At 25.6% G+C, this 21,783-nt stretch overlaps 1 protein-coding gene and 4 long non-coding RNA genes across 6 annotated transcripts; 3 read left to right on the top strand and 2 right to left on the bottom strand.

Annotated features, from left to right (window-relative positions):
• Positions 1 to 5,955: 5,955 nt before the first annotated feature.
• Positions 5,956 to 6,295, top strand: LOC135121017 (uncharacterized). Its single transcript, XR_010278825.1, has 3 exons — positions 5,956 to 6,013; positions 6,124 to 6,174; positions 6,236 to 6,295. It is a non-coding gene; the product is annotated as an uncharacterized LOC135121017 (long non-coding RNA).
• A 1,814-nt stretch (positions 6,296 to 8,109) lies between these two features.
• LOC135121010 (uncharacterized) lies at positions 8,110 to 8,869 on the top strand. 2 transcript variants are annotated; one of them, XR_010278820.1, is made up of 5 exons: positions 8,110 to 8,228; positions 8,285 to 8,481; positions 8,539 to 8,608; positions 8,691 to 8,735; positions 8,793 to 8,869. It is a non-coding gene; the product is annotated as an uncharacterized LOC135121010 (long non-coding RNA). The 2 variants fall into 2 exon arrangements; XR_010278821.1 differs by having other exon boundaries at positions 8,277 to 8,481.
• Positions 8,870 to 9,423: 554 nt separating this feature from the next.
• On the top strand, positions 9,424 to 15,765 carry LOC135121014 (uncharacterized). Its single transcript, XM_064045328.1, has 6 exons — positions 9,424 to 9,470; positions 10,389 to 10,457; positions 11,359 to 11,404; positions 14,326 to 14,405; positions 15,302 to 15,454; positions 15,711 to 15,765. Exons 1-6 carry the CDS (start codon positions 9,456 to 9,458, stop codon positions 15,753 to 15,755), a joined length of 408 nt encoding a protein of 135 aa, XP_063901398.1. The 5' UTR covers positions 9,424 to 9,455; the 3' UTR covers positions 15,756 to 15,765.
• A 2,065-nt stretch (positions 15,766 to 17,830) lies between these two features.
• Positions 17,831 to 18,619, bottom strand: LOC135121012 (uncharacterized). Its single transcript, XR_010278822.1, has 5 exons — positions 18,537 to 18,619; positions 18,400 to 18,455; positions 18,254 to 18,335; positions 18,069 to 18,187; positions 17,831 to 17,978 (listed from the first exon to the last, which is right to left on the bottom strand). It is a non-coding gene; the product is annotated as an uncharacterized LOC135121012 (long non-coding RNA).
• Positions 18,620 to 20,742: 2,123 nt separating this feature from the next.
• On the bottom strand, positions 20,743 to 21,774 carry LOC135121036 (uncharacterized). Its single transcript, XR_010278829.1, has 5 exons — positions 21,689 to 21,774; positions 21,480 to 21,627; positions 21,370 to 21,414; positions 21,198 to 21,314; positions 20,743 to 20,911 (listed from the first exon to the last, which is right to left on the bottom strand). It is a non-coding gene; the product is annotated as an uncharacterized LOC135121036 (long non-coding RNA).
• Positions 21,775 to 21,783: the final 9 nt, after the last annotated feature.

The raw sequence follows: 21,783 nt of genomic DNA, 5'->3' as shown, positions 1-21,783 counted from the left end.
ACTATTCCAAATTATCATTAAAAGGTAATTGTGAATAACGAATTTAACACATATATTTTTAATAGTATAAAATATGTTATTCCACGTCTCCTACTGCTCTTTCTTCCAGACAAACAAATTTATTTTTTAGTAGACTATTTACGAATTCCAAGATTACGGCTTTCTGCGGAACGGAAGCACCCCGAAAATTTAAATCTTGCAGGGAACTTGTTAATTCCTGCTTATCGCTTGGCCTCTTCGTATTTAAAAAAGCCTGAAATCGGTTCCTCAGGATTCCTCAAACCTCGATTGATACTTCCTTACCAAGCCATTTAAGTGAACTTTCGGCAAACTTGCATTTCTCTAGACGTATTTAACTCTAAGAAACTCTTACCATACAAATAACTTCAATAAGCACTTATAATGTATGGCTTCATCCATTGTTCTTATAAAGCTGTCATCGGCATAAAACATGTATATTCTTTTAACCCGTTGCGATCCGATTCATACATTGATTTTAAATGAACGCAAAATACTTCTAGGATGCTTAAAAATAAGTCGCTGATGTAAATCTTTTTTAGCGTTGTCTACCCTAGAAAATATTATTCCTAGAGCCTTCAAGTTAATGAGCTTTCCTTTGGTACTCTATACTACTGGAGGTGCATTGCTCATTGAGACCCTGTAGTGCATCACCTCACGTAATCCGGGTCTTAATCTATAGCTTCAAGTAACGTACTTGTACGCTAGTTTTTCAACTACAGCATGTTTCTACAGCATGTTTCATTACTAGGCTTGAACTTCTCTAACCAATTTTACGTTTCAAAGATCTTTTTTCCTCTCTTATTTACGCCATAGGGCGTATCTCCCTCGGATAGAGTCATTCGAGCTGGTTCCAACTTTAGGGCGCTCAGTCTCGGAACCACTATCTTAGATTGTATGAGTTACTATCCCCCTAACCCATTGTTGTAAAACTGTGTGTTGTCTTCGAGATTTATTGGAATTTATCTTGAGCTTAACACATTAATTCGGCCCATTAACGATCTTAGGTCTAAATCACCCAGTTTTTTTATTTTGCAGACTCCTCTTTTAAAGCCAAAAACATGCCTTTCCGTAACTAAATTAAAACAGCACTAACAACTGAGAAGGCGAAAACTAAAAGAGGGGAGTTCTATTATTATAGGTATTTAAGCCATTTATAAACATTCACAAAATGTTAAAAAACAATTTTTTTCATTTATGTATACTTGCTTAGATTAAATTTAAAATTCTTTAAATTAAAAATGTTTTAACAGTAATGCTTCGTGTTATTAGTAACCCTTTAGGTTACTAATTGGGTTAACTTTGTTTGGTTGGTTAGTTTCGGTTTAAGTTTTAACCAATTACGAAGCCCTGCAGACTAAAACGAACAACTACAAAGCAGAGAAGCGCGAATAGGAAAAAACCCCATAACTCTTTAATTATGTGTATGTACATATAATATCGTCCGCTAGTACAATAATCATACATTTTATAGTTCAAATGACACTAATTAATTACCTTTCAGTCTTTTAATCTGAAAAAGTAGTCATAGCGATTTACTAGCGTTTCAAGCCTTCATCATTGGTTTCCGGGGGATCTTTACAACAGAAAGTATATTAGTTTATATTTTTAATTGGTTTATCTTTTAATCATTATTTCTGTGTGGGTTTATTATTGTTTAGATGTATGTATAATTTTTAATACATTAAACGTTGCACGAAGCATGCCATAATTGAAGTGCCTTCACTAAGCTACACAGCTTGTCCAAACCGCGAACCTTCAGAACAATTTTCGTAAGGCCCAGGTCAATGCTAGTAAAGATAATATGCCAAGCCAGTCCGTCTTAACGCTTCACCAAACTATTTTTTATGACCGTTTTTTTAGCATGTCTATCGCAAACTATGGGTCCCTCGCTTTTTGTTGCTTTGTTTGAAAGTGTTTTATCTTTCCTAGACGGCCTAAATCCAAACTTTTCTAGGTCATTTTTACTTAAGAATAACTCGATCCCCTATAGAAGAGCATATATATTCACTTTCTATAATTTATTGTTACTTGTTTCCCCGTTATCCCTACACCACCAAAGTTTCCTCCAAAAAAGCAGTAAAGATATTGGTCACTATTTTTAAGCCTCTCTCTCTCGCCCATTTTTAAACTAACGTAACTTCTCTCTAGTCCGTGCAATTTTAATCAACGTCAACATTTTTTAATACTTCTCACTATGCTGCTGCTATTTTGCGGCCGCCTTTCCCCTAGACAAACATACTGTACGTCTAGTAAAGTTATTATATACTTTAGGCGTCTTCTTAGTGCTATTAGCTTCTGAAATTTTTCCTTAATTAAATTTCCGTGATCGTTGGGCTACCGTCGCAACTAGAAAAATCAAAATTCATGCTTAGATCCAGTGGCCTTCTTAACTTCTGTTACTTCCTTAACATGCCGCAGTATAATAAAACCGCATAATATTCCGATTATAATCCTTGAATGTTTTTATTTCTCTCAGTTACAAGACCTTTGTGGCCTTCATATTTATTGTGAATGTGCACTGCTGAAGAACAATTGCATATACTAATGTTTAGGTAAACTGGCGCATTGACCCTAGAGCTGGATATCTAACGTCACTCCTCGGTAGCTCAGTGTTAAACGGTCACTTGACTGCACATTGCTAAAAGTTCCGCGACTCATTCCAAAAGCGCTAAATAGGTTTGAAAAAATTTGCTAGCCTAGTTTATTTTGCACCTGAGACTTTTTTAGTAGAAATGATAATGCCTTAGGCTTCAAATAAGAGGGGCTTCTGAAATCGTTGTAACGCGTTGGTGTAAATATCATCCTTGCTCTGCAACTACATTTCGTATTGCAACAAAGGCATTGCTATTCTGGTCCTGTAAAACCTGTCTCTTTTTAACCCAATAGGCCTACCGACTAAAGGTGTCGGATTATGTATAACTTGCATGAAGTCGAGAAACTATACTTTGGTTTACTTGCGACTAATTTGGATGTGCTACTGCCCAACGCGTTTTAAATTTTTTACTGCTCTTTATACCGCTTTGGCCCTCTCTCTCTGCTTGATGGCGTTCTAATGCGAACTAACAGCTTCACAGAAAACCGTCCCCTAAGCTTGAATATAATAGATTATAACACTAGATAAATAGGGCACGCAACCAATAGTTAGCAAGACTTTGCAGCCACGAAATTAGGTACTGCCCTGACCTTCTACCGGACCACTTAATTGGTTTTATTCGTTTACCCCAGATGTTAACACGCTTTGTAAACTGTTGCTAAGCTGCGTCAGCGAAAATTAAATTTGCGGCGCTGATTGTACATGTTACTGCTTAAATACTAACCTACCATGAGAACTCTTATTTCCGGCTACCAGAGCACATATGCGCCTTTTGTTATCGGATGGCTCGCAGTCTTCCGCAACGTCTACAACCCAAATAGTTCTTAAATAGCAGTGGAGCGTCATTCTTATTGGCACTGCGCCGTCAGTCAGGCCAGCAGTAAGGTCCCACGAGTCTTTGCTCCTCCTACTTCTGTTAAAGCTATATACATAAATCACATCCCCTATGAACCGCACTTTATACTAACGACGTAGCATCTATGCATCGTCAAAAAGCGCGAATTAACAGACAAGACCTGCTGCGATAAACGCTGTAGAGAACAAAGCGCTCAATACAATTCCTTTAAGGTAAGGAAACCCTTAAAATCCTTAAGCCCAATACTTTTGGGATCGTCACTAACAGACTGTCTTGCGATCACACCGCGCATACCTTACGGAGAAAGTCAGAGCGGTAACGCAAGCGCTAATGTGTGCGAAGAACTAGCTGTTCATGGGCAACGTTGCACTTGCACGGCTATGTGTGCAAGACCTTTCAGGACTATTAATAATCTGCTCGGGCGTGAGATGCGCATTCAAAAGTAACATCACTACGAGTACAGCAAAAAAAATACATTTCGTTTGCTGTCTGCAGACTGGTGTTTTGCACTTATGCTCATTGATACTCGTTATGAGGATTTGAATTTTAATAATAACATTTCAAAAAATTGTATGCGCTTATCTCCTCGTTCGTGAATTCTCTACTTTACTGAGTTGCGATATTGCTTTCTTTTACGGAGCTTTATGGTGTAATATTTATACTGTTCCAACGGCTTTAATGAATTTAAAAATGTTCATCGTAACTGTTCTTGCTGCTCACCAAGCGAAACATTTAATAGGCAAGCCCATGTAAATAATGAACCGCTAGCACTCAAAAAATGCATTTAATATTCTGCATCGTAAGCAAAATAATTTCATATACCAAAATATATGATTTTTGATAAAATCTCTTCGCGTTGTCTGAAATAATGAATTAGTTATTGCTTCTTATTAATAAATTAAACCGCTTTTTCAGAACGCTTAATTTTTTACTAAGTACCGCTTATTGAAAGTATTAAATATGAACAGTAACAAACTAAAACAACACTGCTTTGAACAACGGTTCCGTGCTCTATATTTATAGTAGTTCGGATAATTTCCAGAAACCTGAGGTAATGATTCTGAATTTTTCAGCCAATGGAGATGTCGGAATTATAATTATATTCCATATAAATTATAATCTTTTTGACAAAAAATACGGTGTTAATGCTTGTGCTTTGTTGTATGAAAATGCTAACAAATAATTGATTAAAATTTCATCAGAGAGCTTGTGGAGCATCGCTCATCTTAAATTCAGTCGGCTTTGGATTTTTTGTATTTAGGATTTTAAACGACATGACTGGGATTCCATTTGTAGTTATTAGTGGGGTCTAATATCCTAAAAGCCCATTTTTTTTTTTCGCACTCTCTAGTCACTCCACTATTTTATATAAAAATTCCTTCATCATCTACTTACGCACGCTGAGTGGAGCCTTTCATTTAGTGTCACTCTTAACAGTTTTAGCTTGTTTTGATAATTTCCATCTACATCAACTAATGACGCTTCCTGTCCTCAGTTAGTTACTCAGTAAACTTCTTTCATCTTTTTGTAAAGATTGATTTAACCACCTTTTTTTTATTGTATTCAAAGGATGCATGCTTTCCTAACTTTTTTTTTTAACCACCAAATTTTAAAGTGAGTCCCCTTCCATTACCATTAGGTTCACGCATTTAATGAGCTTATGACTTTGTGACAAATCTCCAACAGCCTTATCACCTTATTTACATTGAGTAATTCCAAAATCCTGCCTACTTTTACTTGTTAAAACCACCGATTATATTTTCTTTCTGGCATCTAAGCTCGACTTACATATATCTTATAAGAGTTAGTACTTATCTTAAATTTACTTTAAACGCTTCATTTTAGCGACAGACTATACTTCTACCTGCTTAATTTCTTTCGCTCCAGAACGCCAAGTTCATGACCTGTCCCCTTAAGTCAGTTTCTTCGATGTTTAAAAAGTCGTCCACCACTTAAGAAAAATTTAACCTCAAAGTTTTTTTCTTCCAGATTCTACTTGTCCTGCTAGCAGTTTTAATAAAGAGCTTCATCTCGGACATTCTTCGTTGATCCCAAAGATATTTAGTTAATATTTTAAATTTTTCTTATAAGCCAGCATCTCTTTTTCTCTTTGAATCACATTTCTGTTTTTCTCTATACTTCTATTCTTTATTTCTCATATCCTATCATACGGCACGAAACAGTTTAAATGACTACAAGCAAGGATTTGCTAGCAACTATAGTAGCACGTTACGAAACTTTTATGGCCAGGCTGAAGGAGGGCTTGTTGGTATGGAGCCTGAATACTTTGGAGTCAAGCTGGAAACATATAATAAAGTAATACAGAGTTTTAAAGCTTCCATTTGCTTAATAGTAGGAAAAAAAGATTCTTCAGATGTATTAGGTTGGTATAATGCTATGGTGACTCTTTATATTTATATATGTAAACTATCGCTTATTTTTGTTAATTTTAGTATAGCTTATTAAGCTTTGTTTTCATAATAATTTAGTTAAGTCAAGAATGGATGACGTTACAACTCACGACTATAAAACAAACACTGAAAGTATATTATATATATTATTTTTGCGAGAGTTAACAAAGTGTTTATCTTTCAACGTTGTAGAGTCATATTCCTATATGTAATATACTATAAATTTTATGTGTTAACCAAAGACTTGAACTCTCTTATGGCAGAAATGGTTACAAATGCTAAGCAACTGGAAAGTGTGAAATAAATAGTATTTTCATAACTAATTGGTTTTGATTTACTTATTTTAAATTAAAGCTGCATTGTTAAGTTTAAAGAATTATTGTACGAGTTATCCCCTTCAGCAACTTGAAGCTCAAATTAAAACTCTTGAAGATGACATAAATGATAAGGAGATTTTATTATTAAAGTTTTGCACACTCTCTAGTTTTCTTTGGTTTTTTTATAACACTTATTCTTTTTAGAAATCGTCAAAAATTATTACAATGGCAAACTTGCTTGAAAAATTTGAAATTAAGACAACAAGATTTAGTTAAAGAACTCAATTAAATACTTAAACTTTTTGGATTACATAAAAATCCTTCCCAACCTAACATTTCGCTTTTACATTTTTATTATCTTGTTTAATATATAATATTTGACCTTTTTCCAATTGTTATTTATATTTTTATGTAGCCTACAACAAAAAGGTTTTTTTTTTGGATTTTAATTTTTTTACACTTAGTAAGATTAAAACTCACTTGTTAAGTTTAAAATGAATATACATCTACTTAAATATATACGCTCGAAGTTTTAGTACATAATTTTTTTACATTTTTTGTTACTGCGCTTTTCATGCTCTCCTTTTTTATAACTACATGGGTCGTAAGGATTGTTTTACATTACTTTTTAATATAAGTTCAGCCTTACCTGGGTAACGCCTAAAGTTACTGAGGTTCCTTTCATATTTCCATATTATTTTTCTTTTAGCAAAACTAGATTATAAAAAGCTTGTGAAGACCATAAAATTTATAACACTACAACCTCGTAAATTTCTAAAATTTGAGATTAACTGCAATTTTATAAAAGTGTGTTAACCTGTTATGGATACACGAATTCGACGCTTTCTTAATCTTGTAGATGGGACTACTTTGTCCAGAGTCTATAGTTTACTAAGTTGAGGTAGCTTAAAGGTTTAAAGGCCCAACCTTTTATCTTTTCCCGAGGCAAACTACTTCCAGAAATCTTTCTAAAAAAGTTTATCTCAGGCCTTTAAAGACTTTGGCTATTATAAACAAAGAAACCATTTTAAAAATAACTAAAAAGAAAGTAAAGTTAGCACTCGGTTACATCGGTGTAAAGATAATAAGAAAACCTTATAAAATACCGGCATTTACTAATATGAAAGAACGAAGCTATAAAAATACGCGGACTTGTAGTATATTAAATTCATAGCGTACCGTATAATACTCAGCTGTTAGTTGGTTATATCAGAAGCTTAAAGTTCCGTGGGTATTTTATGAGCAAAGAAAACTTAGCGGCTTATCATTATTTATTTTTAACAAGGAAATCTGACATTAATATTTTTTTAACGCTCAGTTAATAAAAGTAAAGAGGCCTTAGCTTACATTCTTCCCTTAATTTTACTCTATATTTGCGTAATGACAATAGTAAAAAGATAGCGCATTTTTAAGTTTTCTTATTTATTAAAAAAAGCAAAATATATATTTTTCTAGTTTTTTTTGGGCTTTATTCTTTTGTTTTTTAAGCGGTTTAATCTTACAAGCCTAAGGGTTTACTAAGGAATAGTTTTTACAAGATAACAAGTTTTTTATATTCAATGTTGACTTTCCTTTGGACGACAAGAAAGATAAAGTATTTTATAAAATTGGAGAACCAATCCTACACCTACCTCTTTTCATGGCTAAAATATTATATATAACGAAGACTATTTTCTCTTAATATTAATAGGACTTCAAACTTGAATTTTTCTATACTATAGTCGTATAGCTACATTATAGAAGCGGAAGACCAAGCTATTAATAAGGGCCTTTACGTGTAAAGCAGCTCCAGCAATAAAAAATTAAAAATATCTACAAACTATTATATTGCCTTAAAACCAACCATATCAGCCTTTTAATGTGATAGCTTCTTTCCTTGTTTTGCTCTTGCTGCGCTTTCAACTATTTTATAATAGTCAATCTGTAACCTAATACTTTTAATAATAATGAAAGTAGAGCTATGCATTGAAGATAACGAGAAACGTAGTCGTGGAAATAAAACCTACACTGTTTATTTAGTTATAACACGAGTAATGTTTTAAGATTTTATCATTATACTTTTTACATCTTATTGTAAGCATGATAGTGCAACTCAGGAACAAAAATATCACCAGGAGAACACAAAGTTTGGCGTCGTTTTTCGGAATTTGTTTCTTTGCGAGAATATCTTTCAAACAAATATCCTGCCGTCGTACTGCCTCCGCTGCCTCCTAAAGATTTCTTATCTTTAAAAGACGCTGCTTATATAGAAAAAAGAAAATTAGGTCTCCAGACATTTCTTCGGTAAAGTTTTATTTAATTTATATGTTATGTAATAAAAGTTTATTTATATTATTTTAGACGAACTTCCTCTCATCCTAAATTGTTGGAAGATGAATACTTTTGTCAATTTCTTTCCGCCGAAGAATGGGTTTTTTTTTTAAACTTTTTATTTTAACTTTAATTATATTATTATATATAACTTATGTTTTATTTTTTTAAATATAACGTAGACGCCTGTGAAAGCTAGAGCTCTAAACTTCATACCTCAACGAAAGGCAGCTTTCCTACGCATATACATATTCTTTATTTATTCTAATGGCTTCTGCTTGCAGGCTAAAGAACCTTCATTTGAACTTTTAAACAAAAATTCAAAGGCGAAATCAACAAAGAAAGCTCTTCAGTTTTTTGTTAAAAATTTTTCATTGTTAAATTCTAATAATTTGGGTATTTTATATAAATTTATAGTTATTCAGTACAGATTTTATTTTATATTTAAATTAATTTTTTTTTTAGATATATCTTTTGAATTTGATAAAAATTGTCGAGCTTTAATTAAATTAAGCGAATTTGATTCAAGAAATAAAGATTTCTTATTAAAAACTGGAAAGCAACTTTTCTTTTTTATAGCTTTTGCCGTTAATTTAAAAAAGTTTCCATAATTAATTATTTTAAACTTTGAATACTTATTTATTCTACAATTTATTTTTACATAAAAATAAAATCCAAAATTATTAATTTAATATTTTTATAATAAAAATTTTTGGCTGGAAAACTTTATAACTTTTTTTTTGTTCAACAATGTTTTATAAATTTCCAGTTTTTTTATATATTGAACTTTTACAGAACAAAATTATCTAAAAGTTATAGTCAATTACTTTTTTTATATCTTCACTCGGTTAGGTATTTTTTTTGAAAAGGAATCGTCTCTTTTGAAAAAGAAATATAATGAGGAAAAGATTTCTTTTATAAATGTATTGAAAGAATATATTGGTTTAATGGATTCTGTTGTCGTAAGTTTTCGATTATTATAATTTTTATATAATTTTTCATTTATTTATTTTTAATTTTAAATGTTTAATGTATTTTTTCCTTTTAAATTTTTTAATCTCAAATTAATTGTTTATAATATTACAAATAATTTTTAATTCCTTGTCTTTTATAAATTTTTTATCTAAATCTAATTTTTTTAATTTATAATAATTTAAAATTTCTTATTTTTATTCTCTATAAATTTTTTAATCTAAATATTATATTTAACTTATAATTTGAAAAAGCTATCCACTCTTATTATCTATATTTAACATTATAAATTTATAATTTGAAAATATTTTTCTTTTTTTCTTTTAACTTTTTTTATCGGAATTAAATTATTTTAACGTATTTTAACTAATAAATTTTCTATTTTTTTAATTTTTTAATCTAAATTTAAATATTTATAATTTACAATACTTAAAAAATTTTCTATCCTTTTCCTTTATAATTTTATTATCTAAATTCACTTATATTCAAGTGAATCTTTTAAAATTAAATAATTTATAAAAATTCTTTACTTTATAAATTTTCTCATTGTTTTTCACACTAAAAAAATTTAATTAAATGTTTTACATTTAGTTAGTTAACTTATTAATTGAAAATTTTTTATATAAATATATGGTTTTTTTATATAACCAGTTTAATTCCAAGTTTTTTCTTAAAGATTTTTATTAATAATTTTAAAAATATATTTTTTCCCCTTGTAACGATCTATAGTTTTTTGTATTTTTTTTAATAGTTATACTTTTGTTTTTAAAAATTATCTTCAAGATTAATTTGAATTACAAGATATTTTTATTTTTGATTAATTTTATTTATAAGTTTAAATTTACTTTTGATTAAATTTACTTTTTATAAAATTTTAAAAATTACTTTTATATTTATATATATGATAGGAAGTTGTTCGAAAATACCATAAAAAGAAAATCTCTGCTGAAAAACAAGCCGATTTATATGCTAATAAGGCAATATTTCTTAATATAAATTAATAAATTTAAATTTTCTTAATAATATTAGTAAAATATTTAACGTTTTTTGTGTTTCAAATAATAATAATAAATAATTTTTTTTAAAATTCAAAGAGCTAAGCGTTTTTTTTTGCAGAGTAGTTTTTTTTCCAATAAAATAATTGCTTTGAAGGCTTTAATAATTGTGAAGAATTTTTAAGCCAATAATTTTGATATTTTAATTTTTCATAAATTTATTATAATTAAAAAAATTGTAAATTTCTGCTTTTTTTTTTTTTTTCAATTTTTTTCAATATTTTAATTGCTGATTTTACTAGCCTTAAACCCCGAAACTAGTACATGTTGTAAAGTATATATAATATTAGAGTATAAAGTATATTATAGACCTTTCCGTATTATTATCAAGTGTTAATAAAAACTCAAAACACAGTAAGAATATATATGATAAATATAAAGTTTTGAAAAGCAACACATCCAAAGCGAAAACAACCAATTATAAAATAAAAAAAAGTCGTGCGCGCGCCATACCATATACCTAACACATTTAGCCCTCGAGGGTTGCCAATGAGTGCATAATTAAAATCATCGTAATAATTTTTATACTTTTTTTAGTTTTTAAAATAATAATTTGAGTTTTTTTTTTATTTTTAAAAGTTAAACGAAATTTTAAAACTTACAACTTTTTTTTTATTTTATATTAAAGTTATATATAATTTTATTATTTTTTATTTTTATTTATGATTTTTTTGTTTCATAAATTTTTTTTTTAATGGAGACTAATTTAAATATTAATAATTTTTTACTTTTTTTATTTTATATTATGACAAAATTATATAATTAAAAAAAGTAGATTTTCTATAAAAAGTAAATTATCTATGACTTTACTTTTTTTTTTTAGATTCGCGAATTGCAAGAACACGAACTTTCTGAAGACGGAAATTTCGGTTGTTTGAGTATTTTATAAACCTTTATAAGTGAATTTGTTAAATTTTACAAGATAATTTTATTATATTTTTATTTTAAAATATAAATAAACTATTTACTATTTGTTAAAGTTTAGTATATTTTGCATATAATATCTTTTTAAATTTTATAAGTATTTATGAATTATAAATTTTTTTTTGTAATTTGCAAATTTTATATTTAATATCATTTTTTATTTATAAGTAAAAGAAATATATTTTAATATTTTGTAAAAGTTTAATATTTTTCATATAATATTTTTAAAATATTACAAGTATTTAGATGTGAATACCCTATAAACTTTTTTTCGTAGATTTTTAGATTTTATTCTAAATTATTAATTTATATATTTTTTAAATAAAAATAAAAATAATAATGTTATAATATTTTATAAAAGTTTAATATTTTTTATATTTTTTTTGTAATTTTATTAGTATTTTTGGTTGACTATTTTATAAATTTTTATTTGAATTTTATTCAACTTCATTGTAAATAAGAATAATAATATTATTTGTAGACTGTAACTTATATATATTTTATCGTGAAATTTTAACGTCGCCTTCTTCTCTTTATAAAAATTTTATACAAATAATAAAAAATTTTATATATTTTATTTTTTTTAATAAAAGTTTTTTATATTATTTATAATAATGCTTATCTGAATTTTGATAGAAATTTAAAGTTTTATATGTTTTATAAATTTTTATAACTATTTTACTACTCTGAAAAATTCTTTTATTTTTCTTTTGTGGCTTTAAAAATAATATAATTTTATTTTCAATAAACTAAAAAAAATTTAATTTTATATTTAATTTATTTTAAATATATTTTTTTTTTGTTTAAAACTTTTTTTTAATTTATGTTTTATTTTTTGGTAATAATGAAATTATTTTTTTTTTTGAATTTGAAAATTATTAATTTATTAATGTTTTAATATAAAAATATTTTATATAATTACAAAATATTTTTATACGAATTTATTAGTTAGAAAATATTAAGATATAAACTTTTTATATATTTGTTTAAATATTTTATATATTATTTTTATTATTTATTATTTATTTTTTATAAAATTTATATTTTAAATATTTAGTAAATATTATCTTGCAAAATTTTTTTAATATATTATTTAATATTCTTTTTTAGAAAATTTACATTATTTTAACTTTTTTTTTATAAAGTAAAGAAAAAATCTAATATATAAATATTGTTTATTTTATATATATAGATCTTTTTATGAACTTTTTATAGGTAATATTATTTTTTTTCTGATATTTATATTTTTATATTAACTATTTATTTAAATATATCTTTTTTTTAATATATTATAATAATAATTTGTATAATTTTATATAAATATAAACTTTTTAACAAGTATTATTTATTTTGAAGGTTGTTTATTAAATTTAAATATTGTTTTATTAAAAGTATAAACACCCAAACTTCTGTTATATTATTTTGAATTTATGTAAACTTTTTCTTTGAAATTATATATATATAGAAATTTTTATATTATTTTTAAGTTTATATAAAAACTTTTTTAATAAATATAATTTATATTTTATAAAATAATAAAAATATTTCTTTCGAATAAAATATTTTATATAATATTAACAAGCAAACTTTTAAATATCTATACTTAATATTTTGTTTATTAATATTTAATAATCTTCTATAGACAATAAAAAATTAACTTTTGAATATTTATAAAATATTACATAACTTTTTTTAATTGTATTTCTATTTATTTTTAATTAGTTATATTTTTTTAGTACATTCTTTTTGAAAAATATTATTTTATTAAGAAATTACAAAAATATTGAATATATTTATTTATTAATTAACTTTTAAACTTCAGTTTTATTCCCATAAATTTTTTTTACTTTTAAATATTATTTACCGAATTAAATTTTGTAAGTAAAGTAAAATTTTTTATATATTTACAATATATTTTTTATATAATTTTCTTATTTTTATTTATTCGTTGTTTGTTACTTATAAAATATTATTTAACGAATTTAAATTTTATAACGAAGTAAAATTTATTTGTTATTATAAATTTTTAGTTTTTTAATAATTTTTAAAATATTCTAAAAACTAAAAAGTTTTATTTGTTTTTAATATAAATTTTATATAAAATGGTTTTAATTTTTTTATATTTTTTAATTTTTTTTTTACTTTAATAATTTAATATTTTTTACGATTTCAGATTTTATAAAAAGTCAAATTTTATTTTTACTATAAATTTTTAATTTTTTTTACTATTTTTAGTAAAACTATTTCAAGCTTTCTACTTATCTCTATTATAATTTAAATGTTTTTAGGTGAATACAAAAATAAATATATTTATGAACTAAAGTTGTATTTTAAATTTTATTATTTATATTAAAAAACTTTTTGTATATTTTTTACTTTATAATTAATAAAATATTTTATTAAGCAAATTAGTTTTATATAATAACGGACTTTATTTTTAATATTTATAATAAAACAATAAAAAAAATTATATTGTAAAAAGTGTACATAAATTTATATAAATTTTTTTTATAATAATTAAAAAAACTTTTAAATAAATTTTTAAATTAAACAAAATCTTTTTGCATTTCTAACAAAAATATTAAAAATTCATACAATAATAAATTAACAATTTTCTAATATAAAATAGAATATTTTTATATAAAATTTTTCATTTAATTTATAACTTCAATTAATCTAATTTTTATTGTCGTTTAGTAAATGAAACCAAAACCTTTTAAATTTTTATATAAATAATAAAAATAATTATATTAAAAAAAAAGTTTACACATTTTTAACTTCGTTTTATTACTTTTTTTAATAATTTTTTATTTTTTATTTTATATTTATAATTATTTTTTCTTTTTTCTTTTTATACTTTTTATAGGCATTTTGGGAATATTTAAAAGGCAAACCCCAGAACAATATCGAGCGCATCTTGACTTGTTACGAGAATGTTTAGAGGAAGTAATATTTATTTTAATTCATATTAAAAAAGATGGTTTTTATAATTTCACAAAATTTGGAATCTCAATTAAAAGTAATTTATATAGAGAAACTTATAATTTTTAAAAGTTATTAAAGTTTAAAAAAAAAATTGAGATTTTTTTTTACAATTTCACATCATAGAGCAACCAATAAAAGTACTTTATATACAGAAGTTATTAAACTTAAGACGTTTTTTTATATAAAGATCGTAATATAATAAAAAAGTGGAGTTTACTTCTTAATAAGTTCACAAAAAAATAAGGCATAAATTTAATTTTTATACAGATATTAATAATCTTGAAAAGTTATTATATATATATTTATAAATATACAAAAAATTGTAAGATTATTTACTATTTTTTTGTAAACTTTGATAATAATTTTTTCATTACCGTTAAATTATTATAAAAGATTTAAATACATTTTATTGACTTTTATAAAATTATAATAAAATAAAGACATCGAAGTTATAATAATAACAGAAAATATCAAAAAATAATACAAGTATACTTTTGAAGGACCTTTAATTATGGAGGAAAAAAAATTAGATTTCTTTATTTATGTGATATTTCTGTAACTACAAAATTATTATATTTTGTACAAAAAAAAACAAGAAACAAATATAGATTTTTATATATTTATGAATTTATAAAAATTTTTATTAAGAACAAACAATAAATTTAAAAATCGTTAACTTTTAATCGCTATAAATTTCTTCATATTTAAATACTTTTATGTATTAATATATTTTGATAATAAATTATAATTAATTATAACTTTTTTTTAACAAAAAAAATAAATTTTTTGCTTAATTTAATTATATAATAACTTTTATTTAATTTAGTTTATAATTTAAATTTTATCCTATTTATAAGGAAAAAAAGAAAACAGTTGAAGCTGAAAAAGAGATTGAAGAGTACACTCGAACGGCTTTAGAAGAGATTCGGTTTTTTGATGATCTAAAATTTAAAGAACTTCATCAAATTTTTGTAGATTATGCAAAAGTTCAATTGGATTTTTACAAAAAGGTAATTCCTCTATAAGGATTATTTTTTATTAAAAAAGTTAATTATAAGAAGAGTATAAAGCAAGATGAAAATTAATTATTTTTTATTATAATTTTTTTAGTTAATGAATGTAGATATACTTTTATAAATTTGAAAAGTTATTAATTTATTTTCTGTTTAAAAGTTTTTAATTCGAGTTTAATTTAGCTAAATAACCCTTTTATTTTATATATTTTTACTTTACTATATTTATTTCTGATATTCTGTTTTATTAAAGGATCTGGAAAATTGGAAGAATTTAGAAGTCGCAATTAAGGATTAAAATATTATTATACCTGTTTCCTACAACTTTTTTTATATATAAATACTTAACTATTTTCTATTATGCCACTTTTATATTAATTTAATAATAATTTTAAAAGTTATACTTTACGACTTTTAAAAAAGTTATAAAGAAATTTTTCAAGTGATATAATTTTATTAAGCATACCGCAATTTCCTTTTAAGGGTTACTCAATTTCATAAGTAGAAACGTTTTGGAACAACACTACGAATTAAATAGGGCTTTCTAATAAAAAATATATTAAAATATTAAAAAATTTAATTAATAATTCTCCATAACTATAATTTATAGGCGCCATTTACAATAAAAATTATAAAACTAATCTGAAATTCCTAATATTGATTTCTGCTAGTATTAAATTTTTTATTTAGTAATTATTTAGTAATTATTATAAAATAAAGATTTTCTAGAGAAATATATAAATTTGTTAGAGCCCAAATTTCAAATTTTTTCGTAAAGCATTTACTAGTTTTCACTATTGAGTTAAGCCTATTTAATTTTTAAAAATTCCCCCTTAATATTTCCTCACTCACTTTTGCTATATAATAATTTTAATTGAAACTTATAATGTAAGTAAACAATAAATTTAATTTAATTTATTATAATTTTTAAAAAAATTATTAAGTTAATCTAATAACTATTTTTTATATTTAATTACGTAAACTTTTTAGCCTAAATTTCCAACTAGTTTATATATAATTTTCTACTAAATATACAAGCGCAGCTCGAAAGCACGCATTGATTTATAAATTTAAACTAATTCAGCTCACACTAACTTAGAGTTTTCGAGTTATCCATTACGAAGCGAAAATAAGCAAATTTATTTTCTTTATAAATAATTGCGCTAACGAGCGATTTTTTAAAGTCTCAAAGAAGCGAGACTGGTTCTCGAGGTCATTAAAAATACTTTTATTTTTATTTGAATATCCAATTTTCCTAGCATTTTTCCAAGTTTTTAGTGTCAGTAGCTTGTTAAGATGCTTCGATATAGAGAATTGTATTTTTAAATTATTTTTTATCAAGTTTTTTGCTTACTAGCTCTCCTCTGGCTATGCAAGTCATTTTCATAACAACCTTATTTAATTTTTATTTACTTTTTTTGCCAAGATAATTTTTTCTTTTTAACTCCTTTTCAAAACTTGTTAAATATATTTTGTTTATTAGTATATTTCATTAAGTTAGAAGTCTCTTTATACGAGTGCAAACGTGTTATCAATGTTCTTTATTCACACTGAAATGCTTTTGCTTACAGAAAATTAATGCGCTTTAGCCGCTGTAATTGCTTTAAATTTTCTACTACTACTACTACCTATTATTATTATTATTATTATAACTATTATAATTATTATTACCAAAAATCATGTAGGATTGGCATCAGCCTCACTTTAAAAAAAGATTTTAGCTCTTGCATTGTTTGTTTCTATTAACAGTTAAAAAATAATCTTGTACACTTATAGCAAACTATAAGGGCAAAAAAGTACTTGTAGAACCTTTATTTTTAGACTCAACCCTTTTACCTATATCAAAACTTGACGACCTTAATTTTTATAAACTTATAAACTCGAGCTTTTAATTGTTAATTAAAAAAGTCACTTGTTATAAAAATCTATAATGCTTTGAATTTTTTTTCAAAAGAATGAAAAACAAGCACTTGGTTCAACAAGCCGACAACAATTAAATTTTAAAAAAGATACTTTAGCAGTTTTGACCCTGAGATTTACCGTTATATGCTTATAGTTTTATTATAAATTATAATTAAAATATTTTAGTATGGTAAAAAAAGTTTGTAACATAATTAATATCTAAACTTAATCTTCTTTAAACTCGCAAGTTGCTAAGTTAGTTAAAATCAACTTGAAATAATATTTTTATTAGGAAATGGTAATTGCTAAAGTTAAAAATCACTTCGCAGATTTCGAAAATTGAAGGATTTTAACTTTTGCTTGCATCTAAAAATCCTTAGAAGCTTTTTTGCTAAAAAAGAAATAATTTCACTTTCTTTAATTAAGTTCTTCAACTAAAATTTTATTATCAACCTCAAAATTAGCGACTATGTTTTTTCTTGTTTTTTTAAAATGCTTTCAACCATTTGAGATTTATTTCCAGAAGGCGTCGATCCATAATCTAGAAGAATTTTTTTGAGTTCTTCATTTTTTAAATGTTGCAGTTGACTTTTAGAATACTTGGGAGTTAGGCTGCTTTCTGCCCATAAAAAAAAAATGAAAAAATACAAAATTAAATTTAATTTGTTTGTTACAAGTAAAAATTTTTGCTTAATTATAAAAAATTTACTTTTGGGTTTATCCTCTTGCGTTCTCGATCGTAAAGTGCGTGTTTGTCTAGTGGGAGTTTCAACTTTAACGGGATTATTAAGAATTCTAGAATTACTTAAGGTATTTCTTTTGGACTGTCTATCGATAATAAGAAAAGTTATTGAAATTCTTCAAAAAAGGCTCTAGTTTTTAAAGTAAGGAGACTTGGCCGCTTTCCCTAATAATTCTCCTTGTATGTAGAAATAGATAATAGTGAATGTCAGTGATACGCCAGCCAGAAAGCCCACTTTATTATATAATATTAATTATTGCTATGGAAACTATTGTATTTTCTCAAACTAGCAATGTACCCCAAGACAACAAATCTTTAGAGTCCATATATTTAAAGCCTTGTATATTCTCATACCTTTAAAGTGAAAGTTAACAAATAGTTTAATGTCTTGTCTTCTTTGTAATTGTTCAACTGAAAATAAATAAGATCACTTACAACCAGCTATTCAGTTTACTGAAAAAGTCATTTTCGTAGCTGCTCATCATTGAAGGCTTATTCATGAAATTGTTAACAATGGAAAAGTGTAACTGTTTTAAAAGTTTATACAGCAAGAGCTAATTATCAGGATATTTATTAAAAAACTGTATTGTACTCACCCTTATAGAACTTCAAAATGTTTAAAAAAATATAAAAAGGCATACACTCTTTATTAAGGTTTAAACCAACCATATACGGGTATGAATAAAACTTTTTTATTTCTTGGTACTTTTTCAACATTATTAATAGACGTAGTTTTTTATAAATTATTACTTAAAAAAATATAAATTTCAATTGTTTAAAATTAAAAAACACATGCAAAATTGAAAATTTTTGTTTTTTATAACGTAATCTATCAGTTTATAGATTAGCCTCAAGCCAGGGAAAGCGGGGAAAATAAACTGCATAAATAATTTAAAATAGCTCACCTCCTGAAAGTCTATAGATATTATTATTTAAAGTTTAAAATTGTCTACATTTCTTTGACATAGAGCTCGACAACACAGTAAAGCAAAGGTTATTTTAGTTACTTATTGCTATTTAAGTTTAAATTTTTTGAGAAGCCTTATAAACTAAGTTGCAGTGTTCACGTTTCGAGGTAACACTTTTTAGAATCATTCTTACCCATAATTCTCATTTTCTGGCGCAACCGTTGAGATTTTAAAAATATTTTAAAGGTTCTTCATATTAAAGATAGAGAAAATAATAATTTTTCAGTTTACTTTGCTTTAACTTTGGCTAAACATGTTTTAACTGAAATTACATTTTTTGTTTCATGTTGAAAAAAGTGCAAAACTTTAATTATTCAAATTCTGCTGATTTAAAACTAAACTTAATGTAATCTTTAATAAGCTAGTTTTCTAACCATTATATAACTCGTAAAGTCACAGATTTCATAACTTTTTGCATAAAAGTTTATGGGTAACTGCCACATATATTTCTCGCTTCTACATTTATGCCCACCGTACGTTTCATTCCAGGACAAACGCTTTAGTTAGCAATGCACATATTTTAAACTCAAATGAACACCTTAAAATTAGGTAGGTGTTTCTCCGCTATCAACTTTCGTTCTTTAGCTATCTACAAACTTTTAGCTTAGTTATATAAAATATAACAAAAGTTTGCAATATATTAGAACAAGCAGTGAAATGCATACGATCCTTATTCAACTCAAAATGGCCCTTTTGAAACTTGATAACTTATAACTAAGAAAACCGACACACTTTCATAAGTTTAAATATAAGTCCGCTAACTTTTAATTGCACTTGCCTTGCTATATGCACACTTTTCAAAGTTTTAACAAAATCGATATTTTACAATCCTGGGATTTCGGCTTTTGACTTGACTGTACTCGCAACAATGGAACTTTCTATAAACAACTACTTGTGAAAAGCAGTACACTTAGTCACTCTAATTTATAGCAATAATTTAGCCAACGTAGCTCTCTATATTATTTCAACCACAATTAGTGAAGCTACAACCCATTTTCTGAGTTTATAGCCTTTAAACACCTTTATCAAAAAAAGATGAGTGCAAATCTTATACCTTTCATACCATTTCTAACTGAAAGAAACTTGAGATGAGGGTACAAAAATTGATAACTGTACAAGTTGTTGGCTTGAATTCTAATATAAAAATCTATGTCACGTGCTTTCTTCACACCTGCAGCTTTAAAATGCTTTGGATAATTATAATTACCCGAGTAGAAAAGTTAATTTACTTTAAATACCTTTTAATAAATTTACAAGACATTATAACCGTGGTACGTAAAATTTAATTAAGCGCGGACTTTTAAACAATAATTACAAATTACTTGATTAAAGTTTACCATGTTTATATCGTCCCTCTTCTTAACTATTTCTCTTTTAAAAAATGGAGAAAAGATACTTAATAAATAGGTTAAGTGACCTACGCTGCCGAGTGAAAAGATAAAGGAAACTATATAAAAAGAAGCCAGATAATATAGAAAAAATTATATAAATGATAGACATGATAAAAATACTCAGAAAGATATATTTTAGCGAGAAAGGTTCACGAGAAATTTTATCAGAAATTGTCGCGGTTAGAAAAGAGTCATATGTTAGCTGTTGCCAAACCATTAGGCGTAGCAAGTCTCTTAACAGTCATTATTATATTATCTTTCGTAATAATATTAATATGATGATAAACAATCTAATATTTTATTTAGTATTATTAATATTTTCCGGTGTATTTATGCTGGTTCAAGTATTCCTCGTGTAATTTCTTCAGAATTAACTGGCCAGCGGCGTCCAGATGGATATGCAATGAATCCAGCTCGTGACTCGAAAACATGTTAAATAGTGAATAAACCCCTAATTGGATGAAAGAATAAGTAGCGCACAATAATAATGAAACTAACATAGCTTTTTGGCAAGAAAAACCAATGATATTTGCTAAAATTTATAAAGTTACCATAGCAAAGTAAACCTAACAACGTTAGTAATGCATAAATACAACGTAATTAAAATAGCTAATTAGCAAAAAAAATAATAATATTTGCTATAATAAATGATGTAACAAACAGCGAAGTACTGCGGGTCTTATTACAATTACTATAGAGGCACGTTTATATATGTCATGAAGGAACGAGTATGATGCCTTGCAAAAGAGAAGATTTGTGAGATGGAAGCATCGTTGACGATTTTGAAAGCTCAATATACCCATAAACTATAAAATAAGCGTATTTCCGAAGGGCAACTTTATAGTATGATATTTCTATAAAACATTTATAAATTGTATACATACAAAAAGTAAGAATAAAAAAAGAAACCTCTAAGTAAACGAGCCAAGTTTTCGGTATTTTTGAGAGGAAAAACTTTTTTTTACAGATATCGTTAATTTCGTACAATATGAAGGTCATTACATTTAAACCAATCATACTTGGTTCGAAAGAAACTTCCTTATCTTCATGGCAAGTTGTATAACTAAATATAAACTTCATCAACGCTAATAAGCGAGACAAAAATAGAGAAAAGCAAGGTAGCAGGGCACCATAATTTCGTCGCAAAAGTATATATAGAGCTTTGTACTATCAAGTAAAAAGTGTAAAAATTTAAAAAAAAAACTTTCTTTCAGTATTAATAGTATACCTGAAAATCGTAAAATTTCAAGCTAAAGTAAAAATCAATATTATTATTATCATTTTTATTATTTAGTAGACTTTCATCAATCCTGGATTGATAAA

This window comes from Zophobas morio, unplaced genomic scaffold (assembly GCF_036711695.1).
Source record: "Zophobas morio isolate AGI-343-1 ecotype UQ-CSIRO unplaced genomic scaffold, CSIRO_AGI_Zmor_V1 ptg000478l, whole genome shotgun sequence".
Classification (NCBI taxonomy): domain Eukaryota; kingdom Metazoa; phylum Arthropoda; class Insecta; order Coleoptera; family Tenebrionidae; genus Zophobas; species Zophobas morio.
Note: the sequence above shows the minus strand (reverse complement) of the source record. Positions and strands in the feature narration are given on the sequence as shown.